The sequence below is a fragment of the Macrobrachium nipponense genome, chromosome 6, assembly GCF_015104395.2.
Source record: "Macrobrachium nipponense isolate FS-2020 chromosome 6, ASM1510439v2, whole genome shotgun sequence".
In the NCBI taxonomy this organism is placed as follows: domain Eukaryota; kingdom Metazoa; phylum Arthropoda; class Malacostraca; order Decapoda; family Palaemonidae; genus Macrobrachium; species Macrobrachium nipponense.
The window spans coordinates 74,603,635-74,624,383 of record NC_061108.1 but is presented as its reverse complement, the minus strand read 5'-3'; the positions used below and the strand labels follow the sequence as shown (position 1 = coordinate 74,624,383).

Sequence of the window (20,749 nt, the reverse complement as noted above, 5' to 3'; positions counted from 1 at the left end):
TTTGATTTTTACCGCTTCGGCGTTTAAGGGTTAAGAAGAAAAATTTGGTATGCAGTCTATGCTTTTCTACCCAATTAGATGTTATTCAAAGTACGTACTGACTTTGGTTAACAGAATTTTACTTAAAATCATTTACAAACATGGTGGCTTATATCATATTTGTATTATCACTTGTATTTTCTACTACTAAAGAATAATGTTAATGTTTAGTAACAAAATTTATAAAAAAAGACGCCAAAAAAACAAAAGATTGATATTTATTTCTTTGTAAGTACAGGTTGCCCTCGGTTAGCGGCAGGGATTCCGTTCATGGCCGCCGGCTAAGTGATTTTCAACGCTAAGCGATTTTATACCCTACGGCCGCCGCACATCTTCTTTCGAAATTCTACACCAGTTAACAGGGCCCTAGACCAGTCAAACGGCGCCATAATCCCGCAATGGTGCAATAAGTGAAATTATATTTATGCAGTATATAGTACTATAGAATTTACTGTACAGCAGTACTGTACAGTACATTATAGTATTATAAATACTGTAAAGTGAAAAAAGCCTAGCTTTAATCCTTTGGATGTCTAGAGTATGTAAAGATATAATAAGGTTTTATACAGTGTACAGGTAGCTGTAGTGTTCAAGTTACGATAATTCGTCTTACGATAATCTGATTTTATGAGAGACCAAATTACAATAGCCTAACTTTATCCCATCTTCTAATTAAATAAGTTCAAAAACAGCAAAAGAGAATGATGAAAGTATGGTTTTAATGTTATACTTGTTGCGTAAATGTGTACAGCCATGAACAACCGTACAAGAAACAATTTTTTTTTTTAAGTACAACCGAATTGGTTAACATCCATTTGGCTTGTACAGTGGAACCTTGACATATGAAAGTCCCAACTTATGAAAAATCCAAGTTACGAAAGCAAAGACAGAGATTTTTTTGCCTCTGCATACGAAAATAATTCAGGTTATGAAAGGGTGTTACTGTAAAGTCCCAAGATTCGCCCGGACCACTGATAATAATTTTAAAACTCTCGCGCCGCCAACTGAGTAGACTCGCCACCATCCTCCCGCTCTCCCATTGGTTCCTGATGCTAGTCATCGCCGTAAGGTCCTGCTCTCCTATTGGTCAGCATCTATCCCATCATGCCACTACGTAAAGGCATTGTTCGGCCACTTCGTCGCATCAGCGTTATCGTACGCACACGGAATTCGTTCTTTCACATATAAGTATTTCGTTAGTTAATGTAAATTCGTGTTAGTGATTTCGCTTTCTACTTGTATACTTTATTGTGTTGTGTGTGAACTTAATTAACTTAATTAGCCATGGGTCCCAAGAATGTTGCTGAAGTTCACAGAAAGAAGAGAATGCTTTCTATGGAGACTAAGATGGAGATAATTAAGAAGTATGAAGCTGGTATGCGGTTGAGTGTGATCGCTAAGGAATACGGCTGAAATCCATCGACGATAGGCACAATGCTACACCTTCCAAGGGCGTGACTATTTTGTCCAACAAGAGGAGCCATGTGCATGATGAGATGGAGAGGCTGCTTCTTGTATGGATTAAAGACAAAGAAATCGCTGGTGATACGATAACCGAGACGGCAATCTGCCAGAAGGCCAGCGCTATTTTCAGTGATCTGATTGCCCAGGCCAAAGACAATGGAGGAGAAGGGACATTGATGGCAACCCCAGACTTCAAGGCTTTTCGTGGGTGGTTTGATATATTTCGTAAATGGACTGGCATCCATTCGGTGGTGAAGAAATTGAAATTTTTTGAAAAACGTAAAGTATAAAAAAGTAAAAAAAAAAATGTATAAATCAAAAAAAGACAAAAAAGGGATTTTGACAAAGGAAAAATCTATTTCTGGGCGGTGACCTGTGTCGCCCAGTGAAATGGTTCCTTTAGCACTCATTTCTAAGGTATAAATATTGCTACAAATACCAGAGAAAAAAGCTATATTGTAATGCCAGAATAGTCCGGCTCGCTCACTTTTTATTTATGGTGTCAGTATGGTATCTGGGGCGAGTGAAACCACTACCAGCGGTCCTCCTTCCATTTTGTCTCTTCCTTTCTCAATATCCCTCGTCTACAGAGGAGCCGTTCCAAGCCCCTGCTACCCGTTACTGCTACAACTAGCGCTTTGTTTAACATTCCTGTAGATAGCACCCAAGCTTGGGCCAGATAGGGTGTGGAAATAGAGGGTGGGTTTCACTGGGCGACACAGGTCACCGCCCAGAAATTCCTTAATACTATGAGAATTTTAATAATCCTTATCCTAAAAACTTATCTACTAACTAGGGTTGTATAACCCAACAAGAAATATTAATAAATCACACACCAAAAAACAGGAATTTAATTACACGATCATAGACCCAGATATACATATGTACAATCAAATTCATCATAATACATCATAGGTGCAAGCCAAGGTACAATGTGCAACCCAGAAACAACCGAGCTAAGGTCAAGAATGCTAGCGAGGCAGGTAGGAGAGAGAGAGAGATGTAGAGAGAGACTTTGGCTACTAAACTAAGTAATACTGCTGTATGCGGTGTCAGGGGAAACTGTGTTCCCTGCTGCCACTGCCGGGAATTTAAGGGCCTCTAACAACTTTAGGTAGTGGCCTTTAAATACTGTCGGAGATTTCCAGCCTGTGTACTTTTTGAGATCGTCAAAATTCATATGTTGAAAATAATTAATTGAGGTGGCTGCCACCCTAATATCATGAGCCCGTGGGAATGATTCTGGGTTAGCTTGCTTGATAAAGTATAGAATCTGTTGTCTGATTCCTCTTAGGGAGATAGTGCCACCCTTTTCTCTAATAAACAAGGGACCTGAAGATTTTGAGGCAGTTCTGCTTAAGTAAGCTCTTAGTGAATTAACTGGACATAAGGACGGGTCCTGAGGCAGTGGGACAATCTTCCATGGGGACCATCTATCTTGTGGGTCCTCATTTTTAGCCAAAAATTGACGATCTGGTAAGAGTAATAGTTCTCCTGAGGGAAGGAACTCAATATGTTCCGGTTCCCTAGAAAGGGCCGACAGTTCAGAAATTCTGGCTCCTGAGGCTAGACTTATTAGGAATAATGTTTTCCTTAGGAGTGTTATATAAGAACATGATTCGTTAACAGTGTCCGAAGCTAGCTTAAGGACATCATTTAAGAACCAGGAGACCGTTCGAGGTCTGCCTATTGGTCTAAGTCTAGCACAAGCCCTTGGGATAGATGAAAAATATGAATCTGTCAGATCAATATTGAATCCAAATTGGAAAATTTTCAAGTGCCGATTTGGTTGTAGTAATCGTAATTGCTGCCAATCCTTTTTCGAATAAGGTTCTGAAAGAGGTTATTGCTAGATTCGTAGTCATGGTTTGTGCATTTGAGTTCCTCAAAAAGGTGGCTAGCTTCTTTACTGCTGAATCATATTGACGCAGGGTTGATTCTCGTTTATCTGATTCTAGAAACCGTATGTTCTGAGGATCAATGTTGGCATCCTTCTGTGCCGCAAACTTCATGAAGTCCATAAAGTTAGGGTTTTCTGAATTCCTGAGGAAGCGGACACAGTCTGCGTTCTTACCAGCTGCGTCAGTTTGGGATTGGGAATCCACTGGGGCGGGAGTCCTAATTCCACTAGTAGAGGGAACCAATTGCTCTTGGGCCAGTTGGGGGCCACTAGTGCAATGTGACCTTTGAAAGTCCTGAGTTTGTTCAGGACCTTCAGTAGTAGATTCACTGGAGGAAAGAGGTAAATTCTCTTCCAGTTATTCCACTCTATTGCCATAGCGTCCGTGGCATAAGCCAGAGGGTCCAGGTTGGGGGCCACATAACATGGTAGTTTGTGGTTTGACTCTGTGGCGAAAAGATCCACTTGAAGCCCTGGCACCTGTTGGCAGATCCATTTGAATGACTCTCCGTCTAGAGTCCTTTCCGACTCCAGCGGAGTGGACCTCGACAGAGCGTCCGCCACTACATTTCTCACTCCCGCTAGGTGAGTGGCCGATAGATGCCATTGGTTCCTGTCTGCTAGGGCAAATATGGCTACCATCACATGGTTCACATGGCTCGACTTGGAGCCTCCCCTGTTTATGCAGTGGACAACCACTGCACTGTCTAATACCAGCTTGATATGGATTTTCTTGGCTGGTAAAAGTCTTTTTAGGGTTAGAAACACTGCCATTGCCTCCAGTACATTGATATGTAGCTGGCGGAATGACATTGACCAGGTTCCCTGTACTTTCTTGTATTGTAAATATCCGTCCCCGCCGCTCAAGGAGGCGTCCGTGTGGACTACTAGAGCCGGCGGAGGAAATTGTAAGGGTATTGTTTTCGACACACTTTTGATCTCTGTCCAGGGGCGGAGTCTCTTGCGTAAGATCGCTGGGATGCATGAAATTTTGTCCCGGGATCTCTGGTTCGCTCTCGAATGCCAAACCCGGTTTATATCCTTTAGTTTGGCTTTCAGCAGCACGGCCGTCACTGATGCAAACTGGAGTGAACTTAGGATTCTCTCCTGGTTCCTCCGGAACGTCTGCTTGTTTTTGAGAAATTGTCTTGTGGCCTTGACTATTTCTCTTCGCTTCGTCGGTGGAATTGATAGAGTGTGAGAGTCTAGATCCCACCTGATTCTTAGCCACTGGAAACGTGACTCCGGAGTTAGCCGGGACTTGTTCCTGTTTATCTGGAAACCTAGGTGTTCCAGAAACTCTATTACCTTGACTGTCGCTTTCCGGCATTCTTCGACGTCTGTGGCCCATATGAGCCAGTCGTCCAGATAGGCTACTAACATTATTCCCCGAGTCCTCAATTCCTGGACCACTGTTTCCGCTATCTTTGTAAATATTCTGGGCGCTATGTTGAGCCCGAATGGCATTACTTTGAAGGAATAAGCCTTCTTTCCTAGTCTGAAGCCTAGCAATGGGCGGAAGTGTCTTGCTATTGGGATATAATAGTAGGCATCTGTAAGATCTATAGAGGTGGTGACGGCCTTACCGGGAAGTAAGGTCCGCACCTGCGAAACGGTCAGCATTTGGAACTTGTCGCAATGAATGAATGAGTTTAGATGGAACAAGTCTAGGATTATTCTTAGTTTGTTCGAGTCTTTCTTTGGCACGCTGAACAAGCGCCCTTGAAACTTTAAGTTTTTGACTCGTGATACTACCCTTTTCTGAAGTAGTTCTCGTGTATACTCTATTAGTTCCACCGTTGGTTTCTGGTAAAAGGTGTTGGATGGGGGAGGACCTTGTAGCCAACTCCATCCCAGACCTTTGGTCACGATACTCTGTGGCCAGGTGCTGAACCCCCACCGGTGTCGGTAGAGGTACAGCCTCCCTCCTACCTGGGGATTCTCACTGGTTGGCAGATGGTCGGCCACCATGTGCTTCCCGGAAGCCCTTTCCTCGGTTGGAGACTCTTCCGCTGCCTCTGTGCCGAAAGGCTCCTCTGGCGCGGCTTCCTCTGGTGAACCTGTTGTACCCTTGAAACGTCTGAGTTTCAAAGGTCGCGTTGTAAGCTGGAGAGACGGCGAAGGAGGTCGAAGCCTGGGTTTGTTGTGGCGGCTGAGCCAAAAGCACATACTGCTGTTGCGGTTGTGCCTTCGATGTAGACGGTTGACCTACTTGAGTCACCGGAACTGCCTGGACCATTGTCTATTGTTGGGAGGCTTGAAAGGGCTGGAACTTCCTCAGCCTCTTCTTTCCTTTTGGATTCGATCCGGTGGCCTCAGGTTTCCTTTTTGGAATGACCCCCCTACGGATCTTGAGACTCTGGTTCACCCTCGCAGCTTCCGCTAAAACTTCATTAACAGCGGAATCGGGGAAAAGGTTTGTTCCCCAGATGGAGGATCCGATTAGCTTATTGGGTTCATGGTGGATTGATGCGTCCGCCAGAATGTGCTTCCTACAGGGGAAGAGTAATGTATGCATCAGCTAGCTCTTATTTTGTTATTTGAGAATGTATCAATGGATTATGACTGGAGTTTAGTTTATCTTTTCTTTGATAATGATAGTTTACTTTGTGCCCAGTGTTGTGTAAAGTTCGGCAATCATATATATATTATATATATATATATTAATATATAGATAGTATATATATACTATATATATAATTATATTATATATATATATATATATATATATATAGATATGTATATATGTATTATATTATGTATGATATGTTATGTATGTTATATGTATATAGTGTTAACTAAAATGTAATATATAGTAGATATATATATATTATATTATTATAGCTAATATAGAATATTATATATAATAAAATAATAAAATTATAATAATATAAAATGTGATAAAAATTTCGATATAATATATTAGATTATTAATAGTTAATTCTATATTTATGATTCGTATTTATCTAGATATAGATTGTTAATCTATATATATATAGATATATATATATTATACGGTATATATATGTATATATGTAGGAATAATTATTAGATATATAGATAAGTAGATTGATATATAGATGATTAGATAGATAATATATATAATATATTAAGAGTTAATTATACATGTATATAATATGAGATATATATATATCTATAATTATATTATATGTATATATATATAGATAACATATATAACAATATATAATTATAGAGATAGATAGATATATATATATAAATATGATAAATTAAGATATATTATATATAAATATATATATCATATATATATATATTATATATATATATATATATATATATATATATATATATATATATATATATATATATATATATATATATATATATATATATATATATATATATATATATATATATATAGGATATATATATATATACTATATATATATATATGTATAATATATATATATATATATCTATATATATATATATATATATATATATATATATATATATATATATACTTCTAGGGCACAATTTTTCACGGATACAACATTCATTGAATAGAATGGCTTTTTCACTGTTTACCAGCTTTTTTGAAATTGATTCATATTTTCTAATTATTTTCTTCACTTCATTGTTCAGGTTACTAATGGACACATAATGGGGTTCTTCCATTTACTCCAGTATTTTTACAAAAACGCGACAGCTGTTTCGTCAACCTATACGTATTGACGTTATCAAGCGTACTGATACAAATATGAGCCTACATGCGTTTTGTGACGTCATGAGGACGGAAAGGTAGTACAATTGCCAGATACCTAGTTTTAAATATTTACAAAAGGCTATAGTGAAACATAAAATAAGACAAATAAATAAATATGTTAACAGAAATTATATCAAAAGTGTAAAGTAAGTTATTATATACAAATTTTACATAAATATATATTAATTACATATATATATATCATAATTTGTGGGGAGAATCATAAGATTTAAGTGTACTGGACTCCATTAAGTCTCTTTTATGTCCTAACCCTAGGTTCATTAGTTGTACTTGAAATTCGTTAAACTTTGCAGTTCTATCTTGTTGGTTTGTCCTTTTTATATTGCCAAAGTTCTTTTAAATTTTTGTCAGATTTGTGTACAGTATGTCTTAATTTGTAATTTTTAGATGCCTCTTTCTCTTTTTTATACATCAGTAAGTTATGGTGTATTTAAATTTTTATGATTTTATCAAAGGTAGTCATAATGTGTATTTCAGTTGTTTTGTTAACAGCTAATCATAATGTGTATTTCTGTTATTTTATCAACTTCTTCATTTCAGGAAAGCAAAGAAGGAATGAAACTTAACCCCATAAGCCCTAGAAATGCAACTGGTGAGTCCAAACCTGTTACCCACATGGAAGAGCATCAGTTACTTACTTCCTCCTTTGGATGTTACAAAGTTTTAATGAATTCCCAGGTAATTCCATTTATTGACCAATTGTATATACCATAATTTTAATTTTTACAAGTTTTGTATTAGAATGAATACTGTCATATTAATTATTTAGTGCTTTCAATACAGTGTACTATAGGCAAATTGTTAATTTTTAAATGTATGATAGTTGCTATTCATCATCATCATCATCATCATCCTTGCCTCCAACACCACATGATGAAGAAAACCTCTGAAATTCTGTTGTTCCTTCCTTCCCTGTGCTTTAGGTCTGTGGTTGCAGAATCTTGGAATGGAGACCTAGGCTTTGGATCATGAAGCTTAACCATTTTAAAACTCAAAGTTGATCCATTTGCCTTTACATCTTCATTTACCTTTAATGGTACTGTTTTAAAAGGGATTTTGACGAAGGAAAAATCTATTTCTGGGCAACGACCTGTGTCGCTCTGTGAAATGGTTCCTTTGATACTATTTCTAAGGTATAAATATTGCTATTCATCCTAGAGAAAAAAGAAACAATATAATGCCAAGATAAATGGTTCGCTCACCCCTAATAGAGGTGTCGGTATAGTTAAAGGAGCGAGTGGAATCACTACCAGAGGTCCCTTGCCATTTAGCTTCTTCCTTCGACAAAACCCCCAACTACGGAGGAGCCGCGCTACAGCTCCCAGTACCCTCTACTACTACCGTGAGCGCCTCCGACGCCTGTGACGTCATTCCTGAAGATAGCCTCCAAGCTTGGGGTAAGCTGGGTGAGGACAATCTTAACTACAGGGTGGGATTTCACAGGGCGACACAGGTCGTTGCCCAGAAATAGATTTTTCCTTCGTCAAAATCCCTTTTCTGGGCTTAGCCTGTGTCGCCCTGTGAAATAGTACCAGAGAATTGCTAAAACACCAAGCTTGAGGGACAGCACAGATATACAAGAAGGTAAAAACAAACACCTGTAAAGTTAATAGTATAATAATCAACTTAAGAATACAGTCTTACAAATTATCGGTTAACAGAAGGAACCCTTAATCATGGGTTAGCAACTAAAGATAAATAGCCTACAACCCAAAAACAAAAACATACAAGGTAGGCTTAAGACAGGATATAAAGTTGATATATACACAAACAATAGAACTGAATCCCAAACTAGAATAATGAATGTAGCAGCAACACTCAAGGTAACATATATACATCAGAGGCGACTTAACTAAGTAAGGGTGCAATGGGGCAGGCAGAAGGGAAGGCTACAAGAAAGTTAGAAGAACTTATATAGTCAGGAGTGGGAATTTGAGGTCTTCTAAGGATTTTAAGTAGTGACGTTTAAAAACTGTCGGAGATTTGCAGCCTGTATATTTCTTAAGATCGTCAAAATTCATATGTTGAAAGTAGTTAATAGAGGTGGCCACTGCCCTAACATCGTGGGCCTGGGGAAAGGACTCCTGGTTGGCCTGTTTATTGAAGTATAAGATTTGTTGTCTGATCCCTTTTAGGGAGATTGTACCACCCTCCTCTCTAATGAACAACGGACCTGAAGATCTTAGGGTTGTTCTACCTAAGTAAGCTCTCAATGAGTTAACAGGACAAAGAGAATTGTCTTAAGGTAGTGGTAGGATTTTCCACGAGGACCATCTGTCCTGTGGATCTTCATTTTTGGCTAGAAAGTGGCGATCTGGGGATAGGAGAACTTCCCCTGAGGGGAGGAACTCAATGTGACCTGGTTCCCTTGATAAGGCTGACAGTTCAGATATTCTAGCTCCTGAGGCTAGACTTAGTAAAAATAAAGTTTTCCTCAGGAGAGTTATATAGTTACATGAATCGTTATTAATGTCCGAGGCCAGTTTGAGGACATCATTTAGAAACCAAGAGACTGATTTAGGTCTCTCTGATGGTCTCAATCTAGCACAAGCTTTCGGAATGGAGGTAAAGTAAGAGTCCGTAAGATCTATACTAAAACCAAACTGGAAGATCTTTTTAAGAGCTGATTTGGCAGTAGTAATAGTGCTTGCTGCTAGACCTTTCTCAAACAATGATCTAAAGACAGTTATGGCTAGGTTCGTGGTCATGACTTGAGAGTTTGAATCCTCAAGGAACTTTGCTAGTTTCTTAACAGACGAGTCATATTGACGCAGGGTAGATTCCCTTTTATCTGATTCCAAGAATGAAATATTCTTGGGGTCAATGTCTGCATTCCTCATGGCTGCGAACTTCAAGAAATCCATAAAGTTAGGGTTTTCTGAATTCTTGAGGAAGCGGACACAGTCTGAGTTTGCACTAACTGAGTTAGTTTGGGGTTGGGAATCCGTAGAGGCCGGAGTCTCAACTCTAGAAGTAGAGGGAACCAGTTGCTCTTGGGCCAGTTGGGGGCTATTAGAGCCACCCGGCCCTTGAATGTCCTGAGTTTGTTTAGTACGTACTTTCAGAAGAAGGTTCACTGGCGGGAAGAGGTAAATCTTCTTCCATGTGTTCCAATCAAGGATCATTGCGTCTGTAGCATATGCCAGAGGATCCAGGTTGGGTGCCACATAACAAGGAAGTTTGTGGTTTGATTCCATGGTAAAGAGGTCTACTTGAAGTCCCAGGACTTGTTGACTGATCCAATTGAACGAGTTCCTGTCCAGTGCCCACTCCGATTCCAACGGAACGGAGCGAGATAGGGCGTCTGCCACTACGTTCTTGACCCCTGCCAAGTGAGTGGCTGACAGGTGCCATTTTTTCTTGCTTGCCAGAGAGAAGATGGCTATCATGACATGGTTCAAGTGGCTTGACTTGGATCCGCCTATGTTTATGCAGTGTACCGCCACTGCACTGTCCAGAACTAGTTTGAAATGTGAGTTCTTGGGCGGCCGGAGCCGTTTCAGTGTGAGAAACACTGCCATGGCTTCCAGTACATTGATATGTAGCTGGCGGAATGTTAAGGACCAAGTTCCTTGAACTTTTTTGTACTGAGAGTATCCTCCCCATCCTGTTAGTGAGGCGTCCGTGTGGATCACTAATGATGGTGGGGGAAATTGTAGGGGAATTGCTTTTGATAAGTTCTTTACCTCCGTCCAGGGGCGGAGACGTTTTCATAAGATCGGTGGGATAGAGGCTAGTTTGTCCCGTGATCTGCAATTCGCTTTGGAACGCCATACTCTGTTTATATCCTTGAGTTTGGCTCTCAACAGAACGTCTGTGATTGAGGCAAACTGGAGTGAGCCCAGGATTCTCTCCTGGCACCTCTGGGATGTTTGTTGTTGTTTGAGAAATTGCTTTGTAGCTCTTGCTATTTCTTTCCTTTTCAACGACGGAATTGATAGAGTGTGTGACTGTAAGTCCCACTGAAGGCCTAACCACTGGAATCGAGATTCCGGTGTTAGTCTGGACTTGATTTTGTTTATTTGGAAACCTAGATGTTCCAGAAAGTTGATCACTTTGATCGTTGCTTCCTTTTATTCTTTGGGATTCTTTGCCCAAATAAGCCAATCGTCCAGATAAGCCACTAGCATTATTCCCTGTTTCCTTGGCTCTTGTACCACTGCTTCCGCCAATTTGGTGGAAATCCTGGGGGCTATGTTGAGCCCGAACGGCATTACTTTGAAGGAATAGGACCTGTTTCCTAGTTTGAAGCCTAGGAATTGTCGGAAGTGTCTGGCTAGGCTATGGGAACATGATAGTAGGCATCTGTAAGATCTATAGAGGTTGTGACGGCCCCACGGGGAAGTAAGGTCTGTACGTGCGAAACGGTCAGCATCCTGAACTTGTCGCAATGAATGTATAAGTTCAGATGGGACAAGTCTAAGATGATCCTTCGGTTTTCCGAGTCTTTCTTTGGCACGCTGAACAAGCCTCCTTGAAATTTTAAATTGTTGACTCTTGAAACTACTCCTTTGAGAAGGAGGTCTTGAGTATACTCTATCAATTCCGTTGTTGGTGTTTGATGGAATTTGTTGGTTGGAGGAGGGCCCTCTAGCCAACTCCAACCCAGGCCTTTGGTAACTATGCTTTGAGCCCAAGGGCTGAACCTCCACCGGTGACGGAAGAGGTACAGTCTCCCTCCTACCTTGGGACTCTTCCCCTACTTGCAGCCCTGCCGGATCCCCTATGACGAGAGGCACCCCTAGCTCTGCTGCCTCTCGCGAACCTGTTGAAGGCCTGAAAGTTCTGGCCTTCGTAGGTGGGGTTGAAAGCTGGGGAGACTGCAAAAGAGGTAGAAGGTTGAGGCTGCTGAGACTGAGGAGCCAGGACTAAAAATTGTTGCTGGCTCTTGGAGGAGGAGTGCTGCTGTCCTTGAGGCACTTGTACTCCCTGGACCAGCGTCTGCTGAGGAGTCTGGAAGGGTAAGAACTTCCTTGGCTTCTTCTTAATCCTGGGGTTCGAACCAGAGGATTCCTGCTTCCTCTTTGGTACGAGACCCCACCTGACTTTGAGGCACTGGTTGACTTTAGATGCCTCGTGCAAGACCTCCGCCACCACTGGGGCGGGGAAGAGGTCCGTCCCCCAAATTGAGGAAGCTATGAGCTTGTTAGGCTCATGACGGATGGTGGTCTCCGCCAGGACATGCTTCCTACAATTCCTCCTGGCAACTAAAAAGTCATAAAGGTCGCACTGCATGGTGTGCAGCAGACCTTTAGCCATGACTTTGAATAACGGCTCTTGCTGGTATACTAGAGCCGTCATTTCAGCCGTCGTCATGGAGGAGAGGGATCTTGCCAACCTAGGGCGTCGTACTCCGTCTGGATGAGGGAGTCCGACAACCTAGGAAGTCTCTCGCTAAAGAGGGTGGTGGCGCAGTCAGATTTGAGTTTGCCTACCGAGAAAGTGGGCACAGCACCTTCGAAGTAGGCATCAGAGCCCGGAATCAGGAGAGAGGTGGGTTCTGTCTCCCGGAGTTGAGGCAAGGGCTCGTCCTTCAGAGCTGCTTGGAATGTTGCTTCCACTACCTTAATGGTAAGTGGGAGGGGAGTGCCTTCCACCGGAGTAAAAATGGTGAAAGGACTCCTGAAAGCCGTGATGCGTGTGTTCTCGCATCCCCACTCTTCTAAGCTCCTCAGCAGAGTCTGTTGAGCCTGTTCCCTGGGAAGGATCACAGTCTCCTTGGGGACCTTGTCTTCCCTCATCATGGCTGCCTCCGTTAGGCGGACGTAGCCCATGAATGGGGGTTGAAGGTTACTGGGGTAGAACTCAAAGTCTTCCAACCTTCGAGTTCCAATGCCTTCAATGGTCAACATTCCGTTGACAAACGGAGCATGAGATGCAATCCTCCAGGGATTGGCAGCCTTAAAGTCCGGCAGTAGGCGAGAGTCCGGGATTGGTAGAGGAGATGTCGGTACTGTCTGAGGAGTCCCTGCAGCAATCAAGTTCTGGATCCCGGCGATGGCGTTCTCCTGAGCGGCCAGACGTTCCGCTAGGGATTGGATCGACTGGCCGGAGGTCTCAACAGTGCTTGTGAGCTGTGAGAGTACCGTGCCAACCTTGTTGTCAACCAAGGTTTCCACGACAACTCCCATCTGCTCCAAGATGTTGGCCGAGAAACTCTCGGGATCGAAGGGAGGCACCTGAGCCCGCTCCTTCCGAGACCTGTGTTTGGGGGACCTCGACGCTGATGAAGAGGCCGCCCTTGACCTGACCGTTCCAGGGTGGGGAGCCGGAGTACTAGTGTCAGTTAAGGGGGCTGACTTCCTGGGTAAGGACTTCACCAGTTTGTCCATAGGGGACTTTACTTTGGGGATCACTGAAGTGGACTTAGGGCGTACCGCCCGTTGGTCTTCAGTGAAGCCCCGGAAGGAAGTAGAAGAGGAAGGATCAGGAGAAGGAGAAGAGGAGCTCAGGAAAGGGCCCTGAGATCCCACAGAACCTGCCCCTACTGCACCCTTACCTGTGCCCATGGAGTCTATTGCCATGGGCTCGACGTCAAGGTTCATTGCCGCAACGTTCTCCGTCACGTCCTCTGAGAAATCCCCGTCCGGAAAAGAGACCATCGCCTGGATGTCTGCTATCAGTGGAGCGGCAACTAGCGGGTCGACCACTGATCCCTTCTTGGCACCAGGGAAGATGAGATCGGCCATGTCCTGGGCGAGGATGTAGGGGTGCCCTTTGGAATTGCGTCCAAATCCTCCAACCCAGGCTTTGAGGGTCGAAAGTGCCCTCTTCTTCTCTTCAACTGAACCCTGTAAGAGAGGTCTAAAATTAGCAAAAAGGGGACGCTAGGGTCGTGACTAGATTCATAGTACCTGAATATATGACAACATTGTGAAGTATAGTCAGTATTGTCAGTATCACCAGGTATCGAATGCTGATGGAGGTAAGAAAAAAATTACTATGATGGAGGCTTCTCCTACAAGCACGTAGCAGGTTTGGCATCCTTCATGGTGCCACACAAAGAAGTCCTCCACCCTCACTGCGCACCCGGCATGGGAGCGGCAGACTACGTGGCCGCATGGGTCCTGCAACACAGCAGTGCACCCAACCTCCTGGCAACACACAACCTGTAAGTCAAAGGATACATGAGTACCATTGACAACCTCCGGGGAGGTACACTGTAACTATCCATGGGTGCGGGAGTGGAACCGACGGATAAGGATTCTACATATAAGTGACATGCAAAAATGACTGCCGGAGTAAGCTCGGAGGCCCACACACGTACACGTAAAAAATCTTTTATGTGTAAGGAGGCATAACAAAACATGAACTTATATATAAGGTAGAATATAGTGACTCCATGTTAAACCTCTCCTAGTTGCATGTGGTGAGGTAAGCTACTCCGTTGGGGCCGGAGTAGTAATTACCGAACGAGAGGGGTTCAGCTCTCTGAGCGAGAACCAAAGAGAGATAACATGAGGCAGAACCATAACCCCCCGGAGTGAATAATAGTAAAATAATATAGTAAAATAATAAATAAATCCCAGATAATATATATATATATAACAGTAAAAACATAATATCAGAGGGTGTCCATGTGATCTATCCCATGGGTGGATAGGCTCCCAGTGATTCCCTCCTCCCTGGCTGTCCGGTGGGTACGGAGTAGTACCGCTGGAGCTGAGAGGGGGGGGGGGGGGAAGGGTAGGGAGGGGGAGGTGGGGTAGGGGAACCTTCTAACCCTCCGCGGTCGATTTAAGGCCGGAGGGGGGAGGGGGAGAAGGTCCCGAGCCCCGAGACACATGACAAGTGAGAGAGCACCAGTGGAGGGAAAACCTTTTTTAATATTGCCATTAACGGTTTACTTGAACATCTCCCTGTTGGAGTAACTGGTCAAGCATTCGCGGATGATATTGTTGTTTTGTGTAGTAGAGCTACTGCAGTTGAAGCTTGTACTAAAATTCAGATTGCAATTAATGCTGCTACTACCTGGGCTAATAGTAAAGGTTTCAAATTTTCTGCTGAGAAAACTAAAGCTATACGTTTTTGTAGAACACGTAGAAGGGAAGAGATTCCAACCTTATTTTTAGAAGGTTCTATTTTGTTGTATGAAGATGAAGTCAAGTATTTAGGAATTATTTTTGACAAAAAATTGACTTTTGCTGAACATATAAATGAGACTGCAGTTAATGTTAAACAACGGTGCAATATTCTTAAAGTTGTTAGTAACCTGAATTTTGGAGCTGACCGTACTACTTTATTAAGAATTTATCAGGCCCTATGCTTGAGTAAGATTGATTATGGATCTCAGATTTATGGCTCGGCATGTAAGACCTTGTTAGGCAAACTGGATGTAGTACACAATATGGCATTGCGTATTTGTACAGGTGCTTTTAAAACGTCTCCTGTTGAGAGCCTTTATGTAGATTCTGGTTTTCCTCCTCTCTTCATTCGGAGGGAGGAACAGGGTCTCCGATATTTGTCACGAGCACTAACCTCTCAGTCTAATCCAAATTTTAAGTATATAAAACATCCTGTTGACAGAGCACCAACTAAACCTACATTACCTAAGCCCCTGAAGTTAGATTAAACATCAGTGCAAGAGAGGTAGGCCTTATTCCTCCACTGGTTATGGAAACAACATTTTCTAAATTCCCTCCATGGTGTAGGCCTCCTTTAGATATTTGCCAAATTAGAGACAACAAAAAGATCAGCTCAAGTGTTCAGCTTAAAAGTAGCTTCTTGGCCCATGTTTCTGAGCATAGTAACTCGATTGCTGTATATACAGATGGGTCAAAATCAGCAAATGGAGTTGGATGTTCTGTCATCATCGGTGAGAGAACAATTAAAAAAAGCCTCCCTATTAACTTCTCAATTTTTAATCCTGAGATTTGTGCTATTTTTAGTGTTTTAAAATTTATTTTTAGTACAGGTAGCACTGGGGACTCATATATTATTTATTGTGATTCCCAGAGTTCTCTATCTGCACTACAGAAGTTGATGCCATCTAATCAACTCATTCAAGAGGTGCAGGATTGGCTGGTCCTCCTGCATTCTCGAAAACACATCAGTGTGAAGTTTTGTTAGGTTCCCTCGCATGTGGAATTCGTGGTAATGAGCTGGCTGATACAGCCGCTAAGCAGGCAGCTTCCTCCCGGGCTTCCCACTCTGTGAGGGTTCCCTGTGAAGATTTTAAACTTTTTATTAAATCATTTTGTAGGACTAAGTGGCAGAATCACTGGTCCAACTTAAATAACAATTTAAAGCTGAAATCGATCAGACCTTCTGTTCATCCCTGGTCACCTTCTGTTGGGATGGATAGAAGATCTAGTATAGTTTTAACACGCCTGCGTATAGGGCATACATTTTTAACACACAGGTATCTTTTAACTAGTGGAGCAGAGAGGCAGGTTCCTCAATGCTCCAATTGTAATGTTGGCATTACAGTGAGGCATATATTTGTTGACTGTCCTCTTTATTTTAATCATAGACGTCGGTTTGGTTTCACCAACAAACCTTTGTCAGATATTTTAGGAGAGGGTACTCCCACAGAGGAGATTTTTAAATTTCTTAAGGAAATCCATTTGTTTTATGATATTTAATTGAGTATTTTAATTTGAATTTGATTTTAATATTTTGATTTAATTATATAAGTGTATCTTCTATTAGTAAATATATCCCGTTGATATATATGCGCTGAATGTCCTTTGGCTCCGGCGCGTGGCAAATGGCCACAAATTTTATAAATTCAATTCAATTCATGCAGACTCGGAAGCTAGCTATGAGCAGCGAGTCATCACCCGGTAGCATGGGTGGGCAAAGTGTGGAGGGGGGAAAGGAGGGGACGGGGGAGGAGACCCAACGACCAGGTGGCTCCTCGTGATCGACCAGCGACCCTCCCAGCCAGGTGGTAAACACGTGGTGAGGAAGGCCCGTCGGAACAATAGAATGGTCGTAAAGACACCCCAAGGCACTGATATATTGAGAATATCTATATATATATACTATAATGAAAAAATACATATGATATCTAAAAGCTAGGCTAACACGGGGAAAGGAAATAAAGACATGATAAGAGAAAGAAGGTCCAAGGGTATAGGCTAATCGCCAATCTGTAGAATGGGGTATGTTAGCCTAACCTAACACCTAGGCCAATGTGAATGTATCGTAAAACAAAACATAGGGCTAGAAGTAGGACTAAAGGGAGAACATGAGTTCTAACTGAATAACTCCTAACGAAACGGATGGGCTAGGCTAGGCTAAGATCCGAAACGTGCGGTCGGAGTGCGGTCCCCGTGAAGGCCGAACTAAAAGTAGCTAACTGCATGATACAATATCAAGAGGTTAACTATATCATAAAGTACTGCAAAAAGGGGATTTATAATGGTATGGGAGACCAAAAGAAAAACCCCGACTGCCATGCGGTCGGAGGAGCGGCCGGGGACGGTGACGCTCCCACTATAACTCCTTAAGGTAATAAAACAGGGAAATCAGCATAAAATTTGATCTGTAACCTTAAAGCAGTACTTAACTTAGAAGCAGTAGCTGAAGACATCTTGTAAGAATGGGAAAAAACCTTGAAAGCGATCGCACAGCACAAGAGAAAAAACAACGTGAGGTGACGATGGCGGCTATCAAAGGAATGTAGTCAGAGGCGTCGGAGGCGCTCACGGTAGTAGTAGAGGGTACCGGGAGCTGTAGTGCGGCTCCTCCGTAGTTGGGGGTTTTGTCGAAGGAAGAAGCTAAATGGCAAGGGACCTCTGGTAGTGATTCCACTCGCTCCTTTAACTATACCGACACCTCTATTAGGGGTGAGCAAGCCATTTATCTTGGCATTATATTGTTTCTTTTTTCTCTAGGATGAATAGCAATATTTATACCTTAGAAATAGTATCAAAGGAACCATTTCACAGGGCGACACAGGCTAAGCCCAGAAATGTCATTGATGCTCAAAAGATTTTATTTGTAACTTTTGAGAAGATATTGGCTTTGAGAAGCAAATGCAGATTATTGCTTCCACTGTTTCTCAAAAAGTTGATATCTTAAGGAAATGCTTTTGAATAATTGGTGAAGGAGCTATTATATCTGAGTGTTTAACTTTTTTTTTTCTTGTTTGGAATATTGTTCCTCAATGTAGTCTTCAGGTGCTGACTCATATCTCAAACTCTTGGGTAGAGTAAGCTTTTATATAAATAACTTACCAAGTAATTACATTGCTAAGAGTTTCACTTGATCGGCAGCTAAAATTCTGGAATTTGTGGGTTGCTGTATTTTCTAGTAGCTAAGTAAGTAGCCCCGCTGACTTTTGGGGAAAGAGGAACAACTAGCTAAAGGGCTTCAATTAGTGTTAACTGCAGCTTTGATTTTGGAATTTTTCTTTTCTGGTTGACTTTCATAGTGTTTAGTGAAGTGTTCTTGGATTGTGTAGCCTTACTGCATTTTTAGATAGTTAAACTCTATTTATTCCCTATTTTGACAATATAATGGTTTGAGTCAGACTTTTTCTTGCTAACGACTCTATTGTACTTGTCAATCATGTCAGACTCAAGTTCCTCTAGCTTTAGGCATTACAGCCTTTTTTAACTAAGGAATCTTATGATTTGCACTGTATGTGTACAGACTGCAGAGGACAGGTTTTTTTTTCAATAGACTTAACAAGTAGCGAATGTATTGACTGGGACAATAAGAAAGCGAAGACTTTAAAATCACATTTAAGTAAACTGTCAAGAGATAGGGAAAGGAAAGCGAATGCTTGACAGATCAGTAAGTCCAGGAATCTCATAATAATGACGTTGATAGCGCTGATGTTGATGTGCCTATGATTTCTATTGTCTATTGACCCTGTGCCCAGTATTTCATCTGTACCAACTCCTTTACCCAGCTCCCTTGCTTCCGAATCCAACCCCATCATCAGTCTCAAGTGCAAGATTGGTAAAACGTTTGAATTGATAGTTGAATCAATTGCATGGTTAGCCATGTCTGTGAAGGTCCTTATGGAGAGTAAGTGTGTTTCAGAATGCCTGGTGGTGCCTAGTGACTGCTGTTTCTGTGGAGCGCCTGATTGTGTGTAGTGCAAGTTAAGTGTTAGAGCAGGTGGCTGCCCAGCCTGCCAATTCTTCTTTGCAAAGGTCAATGGCATACCCCCCCAAACCTGGGAGGAATCAAACTGGTAGCCTAAGGGAGGTTGGCAGGGTTCACTCCAGGTAGTCGCCCCCCTCATCACAAGTCTCCATTCTCATCCTCTTCCAAGTAGGTGTTGGTCTTACAACTCTTCTGGTATCCATGGGAGCTTGGTTGACATGGTTACCCTGTTCTCCCTGGGGTTATGTGAAGGACATGTCCAATCCATCTGTCTCCCTTTCATCGTTATCTCTTCTACATGTGTTACCCTATGCTATCTCTGTAATTTCCTTATTATGATTTCATTTTAAATTCTAGCTAGCCTTCTGACTTAATATTTTTGAAACTTTATTCTTATTTTGATAAAATCTCATAAGCTTTAGAAATTAGTCCAGTAGAAGATCACCAGTCTGTTATTTCCATTTTTGGGTTTTTAAAAATTTTAATGAACACCCTTTTAGATTTAAGTAAGATTCTGATGAAGGAACATTTAGTGTGCTTAGGATTTAGGTCTATATTCCCAACCACCTCATGCACTCCATCTGTTAAGTAATAATCCTGTAATCAGCATACAGGATCAGCAGAGTATGTAAGTGTGGAGATTCTGGTTTTTATGGTAAACAAGTTTGCAGGTATTGGCAAAGGGATTTGTAAATAGTAAAAGATATTGGATTATTTTTTTTTATTTGAAAAAAATTATTAAATATTTAATTCATTTACAGAGTTGAGGTGGAACAGTAAGGATTTATACTTACAAGGTGCACCTTTAGCCCAGACAATTTTCAGTTTTTTGTGTAGTTGAAGGACTAGTTAATATTTACAGATAGTTAAAGAAACTGTGGGGTACGACAGGTGTGCTGCCCAATTTAACTGAAGTGTCTAAAATTGCACTGCCTTATCCTCCCATGGGTTTCACTCTTGTACTGCATGTTTCACAATTGTGCTGAAGCCTTCAGTTGAGACATGCACAATAATTGCCCTTCACTAGAATAATTTAGTATCTGGAGGCAGCTATAGGATATGGAGATAAGATATGGCTACAGGATCCCTTTCACTGCATACTGTAAGAAAGTAATGGTGATTAGTTGATTAGTTTCAGTGAAGGATGAGCATGAGAGTGGCCTAGATAGAATAATACAAAATATTACACAAATCACAAATTAAAATAATTCAAGCAATACTTTCATGACATACAAATCCTGTCAGCTTTGTATCATGTAAAGGTTGGAACTACAGCACTAAAACAAACCTTTTTACTTTATTTAGCCTCTGTAGTATGTTTTAGATGTATGTCTATCTTTGGATCCTGCAACAATTAATGATGTATATGTTTATAGCTAGTAAAAAAATAAAATGCCATAAAGTTATATATCATCAACATACTGAAATTTGAAAGGATAAAGATGAGGTTAAATTAGAACACTTTCTTCTGGAAGGTAGAGTTGTCTCTGTTCAAACTGAGTTTGTTTTTCTATATG

General features: G+C 41.5%; 1 protein-coding gene across 4 annotated transcripts in view; it reads left to right on the top strand.

Annotated features, from left to right (window-relative positions):
* Positions 1-20,749, top strand: part of LOC135216346 (coiled-coil domain-containing protein 22-like) — a 394,256-nt gene that overhangs the window by 87,832 nt on the left and 285,675 nt on the right. For all 4 annotated transcript variants that reach the window (XM_064251575.1, XM_064251573.1, XM_064251574.1 and 1 more), the window contains exon 4: positions 7,710-7,847. In XM_064251575.1, coding sequence (XP_064107645.1) covers positions 7,710-7,847 — 138 coding nt within the window. The remainder of the gene's footprint in view (positions 1-7,709; positions 7,848-20,749) is intronic.